The sequence below is a fragment of the Papio anubis genome, chromosome 10 (assembly GCF_008728515.1).
Source record: "Papio anubis isolate 15944 chromosome 10, Panubis1.0, whole genome shotgun sequence".
NCBI classification, from domain to species: Eukaryota; Metazoa; Chordata; class Mammalia; order Primates; family Cercopithecidae; genus Papio; species Papio anubis.
Window position 1 is genome coordinate 84,945,274 of NC_044985.1, and position 12,776 is coordinate 84,958,049.

Consider the following 12,776-nt stretch of genomic DNA (forward strand, 5'->3'; position numbering starts at 1 on the left):
AACTTGTCAGCAATGGCACTATTTTTTCTTAGATTTCTTTGTCATGCCTGGGAAAACAAAAGTTAAAAAATCCGGAAGCCTCCAACATAACCTTTTACTGGGGCAGAAATATGTTAGCTCACAGAGACAAAGTTTGGTAGACTCACTAAAACTAAAGATCGGAATTGTCAAGAAACCACAAGGCAAATGCAAGATGTGGTAGAATAGAAAGGTGTCTCCAATAAACCACTCATTTGACCTCAGGGCTAGTAGCAGGGAAGACCCCCTGGATTATCACAATTAAAAATGACATTTTTTGTGTGTTTTTTTTGTTTCTTTTAACACCAAAAGTAATGTGTGTTCACATATGCATAAAATTTGAGAAATTCAGTTGGAAGCCCAGAAGGAAATGTGTATTATCTATAGTTATGTCACCTCGATATAACGACTCTTTGTTATGGAGGTTTTGATTTTTGCTATGTCTTCCTTCCTTCCTTCCTTCCTTCCTTTATTTATTTATTTAAGATGGAGTCTCGTTCTTTCACCTTCCAGTACTCAGGCTGGAGTGCAGAGTGCAGTGGCGCAATCTTGGCTTACTGCAACTTCTGCCTCCCAGGTTCAAGCCATCCTCCCATCTCAGCTTCTGGTATAGTTGGGACCATAGGCGTGCACCACCATGCCTGGCTAATTTTTGTATTTTTTGTAGAGATAGGGTTTTACTATGCCCAGTCTGGTCCCGAACTCCTGGCCTCAATTGATCCACCCGCCTTGGCTTCCCAAAGTGCTGGGATTATATAGTCATGAACCACGGCACCCCACCTGTTCCTTCCTTTATAAAGTATTTTCTTATTTCTAAAAATAGCCAAGTTCTGCATAATAACTATATACCTCAAATGCTTATAGAATAAGTAATATTACAATGAAAATTTTATCACTGCATTGCTCCTCTGATTATGATGAAATTTAGTATAGAGAATAGTGTAGTTTATAAACTGGTCAGATGGAAACATTGACTTGTGTAATTTGTATTTTTTTAGTGAAAACAAGTTTATTAGAGAAGCAATGAAACAAAAGAATGGCTACTCCATAGACAGAGCAGCCAACTCATGTAATTTGTAACTTCCTACACTGATTTGAGCAACTCTTGTCTAAAGCCACCCTTTCCTGCTGAAGTCTAGGATATTTTATTTATTTTTTTTCTTTTTGAAACAGTGTCTCACTCTGTCACCAGGGTGGAGTGCAGTGGCATGATCATGGCTCCCTGCAACCTCTGCCCTCCAGCCTCAAATGATCCTTCCACTTCGGCCTCCTGAGTAGTTGGGACCACAGACACGTACCACCGTGCCCTGATGATTTTTTGTATTTTTAGTAGAGACCAGGTCTCGCCATGTTGCTCAGGCTTGAGGTCTAGGATTACGCCTTCCCTTTCTGTAAGATAAAGGCCTGCCCTCTTACAGGTAGCAGTCTGAAGTAAAGATGTAACACACATACTTCATGGTACCTCGCTGTCTTTGGGTTGATAGATCATAAGGATAACACTGCCTCCCCCAGATTGCTTTGTGTCTAAAACTTAAAGCATAGATCCAAGTGCTATTTCTGCCACTTGTTGGAAATGAATGTAAGGGCTCCAATCAGGCTACCAGGCTTGAGGGAAATTGTGCTGTGTCCCTCCATCTTAACTTTCTTCCTCTGGGAACATGCTGATTTGGGGAAAAATCAAGGTGATTTGAGTTCCAATATAAGCACCCTCCAAGCTTCCTAAAAAGTAACTTGCAAGTGTTGGGGGAAAAGTTTTCTGGGCTGTTGGTTTTTGAAGTAGCCTCGCAGTAATTTTTATTTGTCAGCACTTCCAGGAAAGTCTAATGCCCGGAACGGAGGAGGCTGTGGTGAGGGGAGGGCCTGGGAAGTCAGGGGGCTATATGTCCTCACTCTCTAATGCCCTGCCCCACCTCTCTGTCCCTTTCAGGCTGGCCATGAAATCTCAAGGTTCCAGTTCAGATAAAAACTGTAAAGTGAGCTTTCGTAAGAAGCTTCTGATTATTGATTCAGACTTGGGGGTCGAAGATGTGGAGCGCCTCAAGTTTCTCTGCATAGGATTGGTTCCCAACAAGAAGCTGGAGAAATCCAGCTCGGCCTCAGATGTTTTTGAACATCTCTTGGCAGAGGATCTGCTGAGTGAGGGAGACTCTTTCTTCCTGGCGGAACTCCTATATATCATAGGGCAGAAGAAGCTGCTGCAGTACCTCAACTATACCGAAGAGAAAGTGGAGCAATTGCTACCTATCCAAGGAAAGGTCTCTCTATTTAGGTGAGGATGGGTCTATGGTGGAGATGGGAGGATCTCCCATCTAGTGTTCGGTCTGGCCATTGGGCTTTGAAAGGAAGCTGCAGTTAAGATCTTTTGGTTATCTACCTCCTTGGATGATAAACCGGGAGATTCTAAACCTCCTTCTCAGCCTCTGATGCTAATGAGCTGGGAGTTGGGAGGTCAGCAAAACTTCAAGACCAAACTCTGGGCCTAGAGGTGGCTTCCCTTTGTTTTACTTCTCACTGGCAGTGAAGCCCACCTCAGTGTGGCAGAGCCTGCGTTTTCCCTGGTTACCAGCCGCCACACGTGCAGATCTTCTCCCTCCTGGGATCCACTAGTCTGTCTACGTGTTTCCTGGGGTCTTGAGAAGAGAGTAATGCATACTTGGAGCAAAATAAGCAAGATGAAAAAAGAGATGAGTTTCTGGGGTAGAGAGGGATGTCATTTATGCCATGTCTAGCATGTCTAGTTATAGAAATTTCTATATTTTTGGGTGGAAATCCAGAGAGGTAAAAACAGGCATTTTGCCCAAAGAGGTAAAATTTAGGCATTGGTCTTATCATGGATGACAGCGTTTTATTTTTATTTTTATTTTGAGACGGTGTCTCGCTCTGTCACTCAGGCTGGTGTGAAGTGGCACCATCTCGGCTCACTGCAACCTCCGCTTCCTGGGTTCGAGTGATTCTCCTGCCTCAGCCTCCTGAGTAGCTGGGACTACAGGCACCCACCACCACACCCAGCTAATTTTTGTATTTTTAGTAGAGACGGGATTTCCAACATGTTGGCCAAGTTGGTCTGGAACTCCTGGCCTCAAGTGATCTACACACCTTGGCCTCCCAAAGTGCTGGGATTACAGGTGTGAGCCACTGCATCAGGCTGATGACAGTGTTTAAAATTGTTCACTGACATAGTGTCCACATCAGAGAACCTCAGGAAGAGGAGCCTTTGGAGGGTGTTTTATGGTCTGTGCGATTAGAACACATTAAGCCTTAGCGGTGGAGCTGGCTCCCAGAACCTGAGTTGCCCTTGAGTCAGTGGAAGGAATGATGAATTCCAGAAATCCATATTTCTGTTCTTCTGGCTAAACATCTGAGGGACAGTCTCTGACACATAGGGGTGTTAGTATGTGGATGAAATCCTCACTTTTTCTGGTTTTGGATTATATGACTATCTCGAAGCTGGGATAGTTTTCTTCCCTTTTCAATATACAGTCGACTATACCTTGGCTGGCCTGGGATCCTCTCTACTAAGGGCCTGTAAAGTAAGCCTGAATTTCTAGATGGAATCAGGAGATGGGAGGGCATGTCAGAACTGTGTTTTATGCCTTTTTTTTTTTTTTTTTTAAATATGCCTTCTTAGTGTGGTGAAAAACTGCACTAGACTTGGAGTCAGAAGGCCTGCTTCTACTACTTACTGTGTTATCTTTATCTAAACAAGTTACTTAGAAACTGAAAGTTTTAATTTTTTGAATCTATAAATGGGATTAATAATTGTCTACACATAGAGTTGATCATTCAACTGACAGAAAACATTTATGAAAGCACTTGATTGATTATGGTGTCCTCTGCAAGTGTAAGGCTTTATTTGTCATTTTGGGTATGTGTCTTAGAAACCTGCTCTACGAACTGTCACAAGGCATTGACTCAGAGGACTTAAAGAACATGATCTTCCTTCTGAACGACTCTCTTCCCAAAACCGAAATGGTGAGTGGGTCATACAGAATGGGTCTGTGTGAGCACTGTCTTAATCAATGATTAGAAAGATGCTGGAAAGGGTTTTTAGGGAGATTTATTTTTTGTGGGAGACAGTATCATACAATGGTTAGGAACATTGGCTTTGGTGCTGGATGAGCCTAGATTCTGGTCCTGATTCTAATTCTAAACCTGTGCTGTGAGGCCAATGATTGAATTTTTCTAGTCTCTATTTCCTTAGATGTAAAATTGTGGGCAATTTTAGATTGATTTTAGATTGTGGGCAATTTTAGAAAGATTTCCTTCTAGGACTTTTGGGAGAATTGGCTGAAACAATGTGTATGAAGCATTAGCACGAGGCCAGTATCTGGTATAGCATGCAGTAAATGCTCACTTCTGTTGGCATCTGCTGTGTTATTTATTTATTTATTTATTTTGAAACAAAGTCTTTTTTTTTTTTTAATTTATTTATTATTATTATACTTTAAGTTGTAGGGTACATGTGCATAACGTGCAGGTTTGTTACATATGTATACTTGTGCCATGTTGGTGTGCTGCACCCATCAACTCGTCATTTACATCAGGTATAACTCCCAATGCAATCCCTCCCCCCTCCCCCCTCCCCATGATAGGCCCCGGTGTGTGATGTTCCCCTTCCTGAGTCCAAGTGATCTCATTGTTCAGTTCCCACCTATAAGTGAGAACATGCGGTTTTTGGTTTTCTGTTCTTGTGATAGTTTGCTAAGAATGATGGTTTCCAGCTGCATCCATGTCCCTACAAAGGACACAAACTCATCCTTTTTTATGGCTGCATAGTATTCCATGGTGTATATGTGCCACATTTTCTTAATCCAATCTGTCACTGATGGACATTTGGGTTGATTCCAAGTCTTTGCTATTGTGAATAGTGCTGCAATAAACATATGTGTGCATGTGTCTTTATAGCAGCATAATTTGTAATCCTTTGGGTATATACCCAGTAATGGGATGGCTGGGTCATATAGTTCTAGATCCTTGAGGAATCGCCATACTGTTTTCCATAATGGTTGAACTAGTTTACAATCCCACCAACAGTGTAAAAGTGTTGAAACAAAGTCTTGCTTTGTCGCCCAGGCTGGAGTACAGTGGCACGATCTCAGCTCACTGCAACCTCTGCCTCCTGGATTCAGGCCATTCTCCTGCCTCAGCCTCCCCAGTAGCTGGGATTACAGGCATGTACCACTATACCCAGCTAATTTTTATATTTTTAGTAGAGACAGGGTTTCACCCAGGCTGGTCTAGAACTCCTGACCTCAAGTGATCTGCCTGCCTTGGCTTCCCAAAGTGTTGGGATTACAGGTGTGAGCCACTGTGCCTGGCCTTGTCCAGTTTTTCTTTCAAGTGCCTTTTAATCTATAGGTTAGATTTCCTCCCTGCCCCCAAATCTCTTTCTTTTTCTTAAAATGTATCTGTTGAAGAATCTCTGGGTGGTTGGCCTATGGAGTTTCTCACAGGTTGGGTTTTGCGAATTGCACACTCGTGGTGCAGTTTGGCATGTTCCTCTGTCCTCTGCATTTCCTGCAGACTGGCAGTTGAATCCAGAGGCTTCATCAGACTCAGGTCAGATCCGTTTGGCAGGACTATAGGTAGTGTTATTTTTTCATCAGGAGGTACCTGATTTTCTCTCTCTTTATCTTTGATATTAGCAACTGTTGATGTTCAACCAGTTTATATATTGAATTTTGAGGGGTTGCAAAAATGGAGATATTAGAATTTTTTTTTTTTTTTTGTGATGGACTCTCACTCTTGTCACCTAGGCTGGAGTGCAATGGCACGATCTCAGCTCACTACAACCTCTGCCTCCTGGATTCAAGCGATTCTCCTGCCTCAGCCTCCCAAGTAGCTGGGATTACAGGAGCCTGCCACCACACCCGGCTAACTTTTTGTATTTTTAGTAGAGATGGGGTTTCACCATATTGGCTAAGCTGGTCTGGAACTCCTGACCTTACGTGATCCATCCGCCTCAGCCTCCCAAAGTACTGGGATTACAAGTGTGAGCCACTGCACCTGGCCAGTTATTAGAATTCTATCATTTCATTTTCCTCTCATCCATTATTTGGTTACCCAGTGATACAGCTTATAGGTAAATCCCTGATTCTTTTTGTTTAGTTATCTAGTTTTTTTTTTTTTTTTTTCCTGAGATGGAGTCTCTCTTGGTCACCCAGGTTGGAGTGCAGTGGTGTGATCTTGGCTCACTGCAACCTCTGCCTCCCAGATTCAGGTGATTCTCCTGCCGCAGCCTCCTGAATATCTGGGATTACAAACATGCACCACCATACCTGTCTAATTTTTGAATTTTTAGTAGAGATGGGGTTTCATTTGGCCAGGCTGGTGTCAAACTCTTGACCTCAAGTGATCTACCTGCCTCAGCCTCCCAAAGTGCTGGGGATTACAGGCGTGAACCACTGTGCTCTGCCTAGTTATCCAGTTTTTAAGTTAATTGGTTTCTTATCATTCTCCGCAGGTGACCCATTACAAAATATATATAAATTTAAACTCATGGATTTAAACATATGTGAGATATTTCAACCTATTGCAATTATTATCCTTACTGAAGTTCATACTGAGGCTCGACATGGTGGCTCATGCCTGTAATCCCAGCACTTTGGGAGGTGGAGGTGGACAGGTCACTTGAGCCTCAGGCGTTTGAGACTAGACTGGGCAACATGACAAAACCCGGTCTCTACAAAAAATACAAAAATTAGCTGGGCGTGGTGGTGTGCACCTGTAGTCCCAGCTCCTCAGGAGGCTGACATGGGAGGATCACTTGAGCCCAGAGAATTCAAGGCTGCAGTGAGCAATGGTTGTGCCATTGCACTCCAGCCTGGACAACAGAGTGAGACCCTGTCTCAAAAAAAAAAAAAAAGAAAAAAAAGTTCAGTTGTCCCATTTTTTCCCCAGGGGATGCGTCTTCAGTTTGGTTCCTAAGTCATTTTGACATGACCTTAGTAGTCTTTGATGGCTTCTTTACTATCTGGCAAAAATATCCCAGGTTCTTCTTGTATATTTTCTGCCCAGTCCTGGAATCTCTCATTTCTCCCAAAAGCCCTGGCTTCTTTTAATGACAGATGTCATGGCAAGACCATAAACTAGATGCTGGCAGGCTCATTGCTCTTGGGTAAATATATATACACACACTACATATATACACATGTGTTTACAAATACGCACATACACACACAACCTAAAGGTTTAGTAATTCTTGGAGAATTTAAAAAATCAGGCGGTTTTGTTTTAGGGAATTATTTTTATAAAGCAGTGTAAGGATATTCTGCTTTTGCCATAAAATTTCAGTGCCCACGTTTGCAGTGGTGCAAAGCAATTACTTGCTAACATGGTAGCATTATACCTTAAATACAGAATTTCTCAAAGTCAGAGGAGATTCCTGTAGTTTGACAAGTGCTCCAGGTGGTTTTGATAACATTCTCTCCCAAGTCAAGGCATCCACTCACACATTTTCCAGTGTTTAGGTTTACACATAAAATGAGATCACTTTTTATTGTTATACCCCGTCCTATGTTAGGGACTCTCTGAACAATATGAGGTGGGGGATGAGGGATGAGAGAAAGGTCATTTGTTAAAGCAATCTCTGATATTCGAAACACTGAGTATTAGTTTTCAAACAAGAAAAGCTGGAAAATGTTTTTTTTTGTCTCTTTTGCTTGCAGAGGTTCTAGAACTCTACTTGAATACATCTGTGGCTACAGAATTATTATTATTGTCATTATGTTTAGACAGACTTTCACTCTTGTTGCCCAGTCTGGAGTGCAATGGTGCCATCTCGGCTCACTGCAACCTCTGCCTCCTGGGTTCAAGCGATCCTCCTGCCTCAGCCTCCCAAGTAGCTGGGATTACAGGCACCCACCACCACACCTAGCTAATTTTTGTATTTTTAGTAGAGGTGGGGTTTCACCATGTTAGCCAGGCTGGTCTCGAACTCCTAACCTCAAGTGATCCACCTGCCTCAGCCTCCCAAATTGCTAGGATTACAGGCGTGAGCCACTGCGCCCGGCCAGAATTATTTTTATGGTTAGTAGCATTCCAAACATCTTTCCCCTACTAAAATAGCTTTTAAATAATCAAATGCACATGCTCAGGTGGCCAGTTGATTTTGTTTTTCTCAGTACTAGTAAAAGGAAACATAACTGTTTTGCTTAGCTGTGGCATGGAACTGTGATGTTACCAGGTCAAATTCAGGAAAACCTCATTTCCTCTTTGGATTCCAAATGATCTCAGCTTTTTTGTTGTTGTTGTTTGGGGGGTGGGGAGATCTCATTCTTCATGTCAAAATTTTGGCTGAGTTACACACCTCAGATAATTCAGGTTGATCTGTATTGGATTTTGCAATTAGGCCAGCCATTGGAAGTGTGTAAAGGACAGTCTTTAAGCAACACAGATGTTTCCACACCAGGGCTCAGTGAGGCTGCATTATCTGCAACTGCAATTGCAAAAGACCTTATCACAGAAATAAATTACTTACCTGCCATTGGAAAAGGGCCTGAACACCTCTCAGCCAAAACGGAAAGGTTCTAAATTCATACGGTCTCTCTGGGGGAGCACAAATAACCTTGCCTTTGAGGGACGTTCTTGGCTTTCTCTTTGATAGCTTTCATAGAAATGTAAGCAGTATAGCTGGCCTACACATGTCCTGAGAGATCTCACAACTGTCAGGAAATCCGTTCTCAGCACAGCAATCAGCATAGAACGTTGAGTCTAAAGGAAACCACACCCGAACTTACTCTTTAGCAAACAAGCAAAAAAAGAGCTTTCAGATGTTTGCTGCTAGTGTTCACCAGAGTGGTGTTAAGCTAATGTCCAGGTCCCATTTAAGTGTGTGTGTGTGTGTGTGTGTGATGTACTAAATATCTAATAAACTTTTAGAAAGTATAATGAATTTCCATCATTGCTTCTGTAATCACATCCTAGCCCTTTATTCCTCCTGGTAGGATGTTGTCAAGATACGAGTTTCTGGCCTGGCAGGTGGCTCATGCCTGTAATCCCAGCACTTTGGGAGGCCAAGGCGAGCAGATCACCTGAGGTCAGGAGTTCAAGACCAGCCTGGCCAACATGTTGAAACCCTGTCTCTGTTAAAAATACAAAAATTAGCCAGGTGTGGTGGCATGAGCCTGTAATCCCAGATACTCAGGAGGCTGAGGCAGGAGAATGGTTTGAATGGAGGTGGAGGTTGCAGTGAGCCAAGATTTTACTACTGCACTCTAGCCTGGGAGACAGAGTGAGACTCCGTCTCGAAAAATAATAATAATAATAATAATAATAATACTAGCCAAATTGTGATTTTTTGTTTCAGAAAATTCTTTTTCTTTTAAAATACCAAATATAAAATTCTTTCAAAACATTTTCCCCTCATTTCTTTGGTGTCCCTCTTTTGCTGGTTTCCTAATCAGTATCACTTAAAGCTGTGACTTAGAGTTCAGTGGTTAATAAAATAGACTTTGGCATCAGATTGTACCAGCTCTGCCATTAATTAGCTTTGTGACCTTGGGCAAGTTACTGGAACTTCTTTGTGCTTCAATTATTTCATCTTTAAAATGGGGAATATAATAGTATCTACTCAATCAGTTGTTGTGCTGTTAATATACAGCAAGCACTGTCCCTGTTGCATAGAGTTATATATATTTGGTATCTGGTATTAATATAGATTGTATACAGATTTGCTTGGTAACGCCTCTTCCCCTACACCCCTGAGCAACTTGAGGGCAGATGCTGTTATATCTTATTTATCAGTGCAAAACCTAGTGCCTACTGGCCATGCAGGTAACATCTGAGTGAGTGGATAATCAGTAGGCAAGTAAATGTAACTCTATTGATTCTCTTGTAGACCTCCCTAAGTTTCCTGGCACTTCTAGAGAAACAAGATAAAATAGATGAAGATAATCTGACATGCTTGGAGGACCTCTGCAAAATGGTTGTACCTAAACTTTTGAGAAACATAGAGAAATACAAAAGAGAGAAAGGTAAGTAGCTTGTGCTTGCTAACTTGGACCAGACCATGGAAAATCTTTTTTTTTTTTTTTTTTTTTGAGACGGAGTCTCGCTCTGTCGCCCAGGCTGGAGTGCAGTGGCCGGATCTCAGCTCACTGCAAGCTCCGCCTCCCGGGTTCACGCCATTCTCCTGCCTCAGCCTCCCAAGTAGCTGGGACTACAGGTGCCCGCCACCTCGCCTGGCTAGTTTTTTGCATTTTTTAGTAGAGATGGGGGTTTCACCGTGTTAGCCAGGCTGGTCTTGAACTCCTGACCTCAAGTGATCCACCCACCTCGGCCTTTCAAAATGCTGGGATTACAGGTGTGAGCCACCGCTCCTGGCCCGTGTGTGATATTTACTCATCATTCCGATAATATTCTGCTAGGAAAGCCAGAAATCTCCCCCTTTGTTCTTTCAACACATATTGGTTGAGTTCATATGTTGTACTAGGCACTGCTTTAGAAGTTGGGGGTATAGCAAAGTACAGAACAAAGCTCCTGCCCTCTTGGAACTTATATTTCAGTGCAGGGAAGTAGTTTTAGACAAATGTCTTTTTCTGATTCTAATATGGGAGTGAGAGTATAGGGAATTTTGTTTTAACTGAAATAACATGAAAAAGAAGGCAGGATAGCATGGGGTGAGTGGAGTCTATGGAGTCGGATGGCCAGGACTCCGCTGACTAGTGGTGCAGTGGTACTTTTTTGGCTTTTCTATGTCTCACTTTCCCCATCTGTAAAGTGGGCATAATAATAGTACCAACCTCCTAGGTTTTTGTGAGGTTTGAAGGAGATAGTTTCTGTAAAATGCATGTCTGGCGTGGAGTAAGCATTCAATACATGTGGCTACTATGACTCTCTCAGAGAGAAAAGTCAGGAAGACCTCACATTCTCAGAAACTACTATCAAAGAAGAACTTTATTTTCTTGTGGGTTTCTTTTTTTTTTCAAGTCTGTCTGATAAAGATAGTTCTGCTGTGATATTTTATACAGGTAGAAGCACAGGGCAGAAGTCAAACCTGGCTGCCTCACCACGTGTCAATACGCTAAATATCTGTGTTTTTCTGAGTCAATTTCTCCACTGTTAAACAAGAGCTATACATAAAAAGGCATGAGTATATTCATGAAACTTTTATGCCACACCCTTAATTTAGTTCAGTGAGTGACTCTAGTGTGCAGATTTCTTTGGTTGAAAATGAAACTAGCTAAGAGGAAACGTCTCTCTAAGAATTTGGTTAACACAGAATGAGTTGAGGAGCAAAATATACTGTTGTCAAATTGATAAAATCTCAAGCAATAAAATGATGAATAAATGCATAATTTAAGTTATGAAGAATAAAAACAGTTCTTTCTATCATCAGATTATCAAATGAGAAAGCAGAAGGTTGATATGGAAAGAACATTTCAAATCCTCACATGAGCTCTGAGTTTTTTTCTAAACACATTGTCATTTTTCTGTAATGTCATATCCCATATGAAGTAAACAAAGGGCAAGTGGTCATATTATTTTGGATACTTAAATTCTAAAGAAGACACACTAGCTTCTATGTAGTTGATTACATTTGCCTCAGTGAGTCTTGAAGACTGAAATTTGTTGTTTTATTTTTATTTTTTGAGACGGAGTCTCGCTCTGTCACCCAGTCTGGAGTGCAGTGGCGTGATCTCAGCTCACTGCAAGCTCCGCCTCCCGCGTTCACACCATTCTCCTGCCTCAGCCTCCTGAGTAGCTGGGACTGCAGGCACTCGCCAACACGCCCGGCTAATTTTTGTATTTTTAGTAGAGATGGGGTTTCACCGAGTTAGCGAGGATGGTCTCAATCTCCTGACCTCGTGATCCGCCCACCTCGGCCTCCCAAAGTGCTGGGATTACACGCGTGAGCCACCGTGCCTGGCCTGAGCTTTGTTATTTTTATTTTTATTTTTATTTGAGATGGAGTCTTGCTCTGTCACCAGGCTGGAGTGCAGTGGCATGATTTTGGCTCACTGAAACCTCCGCCTCCCAAGTTCAAGCGATTCTTCTGCCTCAGCCTCCTGAGTAGCTGGGATTACAGATGCCTGCCACCATGCCCAGCTAATTTTTGCATTTTTAATGGAGACAGGGTTTCACCATGTTGGCCAGGCTGGTCTTGAACTCTTGACCTCAAGTGATCTGTGCTGGAATTATAGGCGTGAGCCACTGAGCCTGGCCCAGGACTGAGCTTTATATCAGCAGAATTCTAATTTTGATTTTTCTTTTCTATAACCTACCTGTGTGTGATCTCTTTTGGGTGTCAATCATTATTGATATTTTAATATTGACTTTCTTTAGTTCTAAGAGTTTGAGCCTAGTTCTGCTGTTAAGATGAAAGTCTAAAGGACTGAAAAGAGTAGGTGTGCAGAGTTTAGACTTTCCTGTAAGTGTGTGTGATCCAAAGTCCAAGCGAGGACACTGGCTTTGTTTAAGGACCACCTGGCTAACTTTCTAAGTTATCTTGAGCCTTGGTGTTTGCTTTGGTATTTTCTTGAGACAGACTCTTACTCTCCCCAGGCTGCGGTGCAGTAAGACGGTCTTAGCTCACTGCAACCTCCCCATCCCAGGTTTAAGCAATTCTTCTCCTGCCTCAGCCTCCCGAGTAGCTGGGATTACAGGCATGCACCACCACACCCAGTTAATTTTTGTATTTTTAGTAGAGACGAGGTTTCACCATGTTGGCCACGCTGATCTCAAACTACTGACCTCGTGATCTACCCGCCTTGGCCTCCTAAAGTCCTGAGATTACAGGCATGAGCCACCTCGCCCAG

At 42.5% G+C, this 12,776-nt stretch overlaps 1 protein-coding gene across 3 annotated transcripts in view; it reads left to right on the plus strand.

The window, feature by feature from the left end:
- The window catches only part of CASP10 (caspase 10), a 39,155-nt gene that overhangs the window by 610 nt on the left and 25,769 nt on the right, over window positions 1-12,776 (plus strand). For all 3 annotated transcript variants that reach the window (XM_021923874.2, XM_021923875.2, XM_017946777.3), the window contains exons 2-4: window positions 1,946-2,287; window positions 3,897-3,990; window positions 9,857-9,992. In XM_021923874.2, coding sequence (XP_021779566.1) covers window positions 1,953-2,287; window positions 3,897-3,990; window positions 9,857-9,992 — 565 coding nt within the window. In that variant the 5' untranslated portion in view covers window positions 1,946-1,952. The remainder of the gene's footprint in view (window positions 1-1,945; window positions 2,288-3,896; window positions 3,991-9,856; window positions 9,993-12,776) is intronic.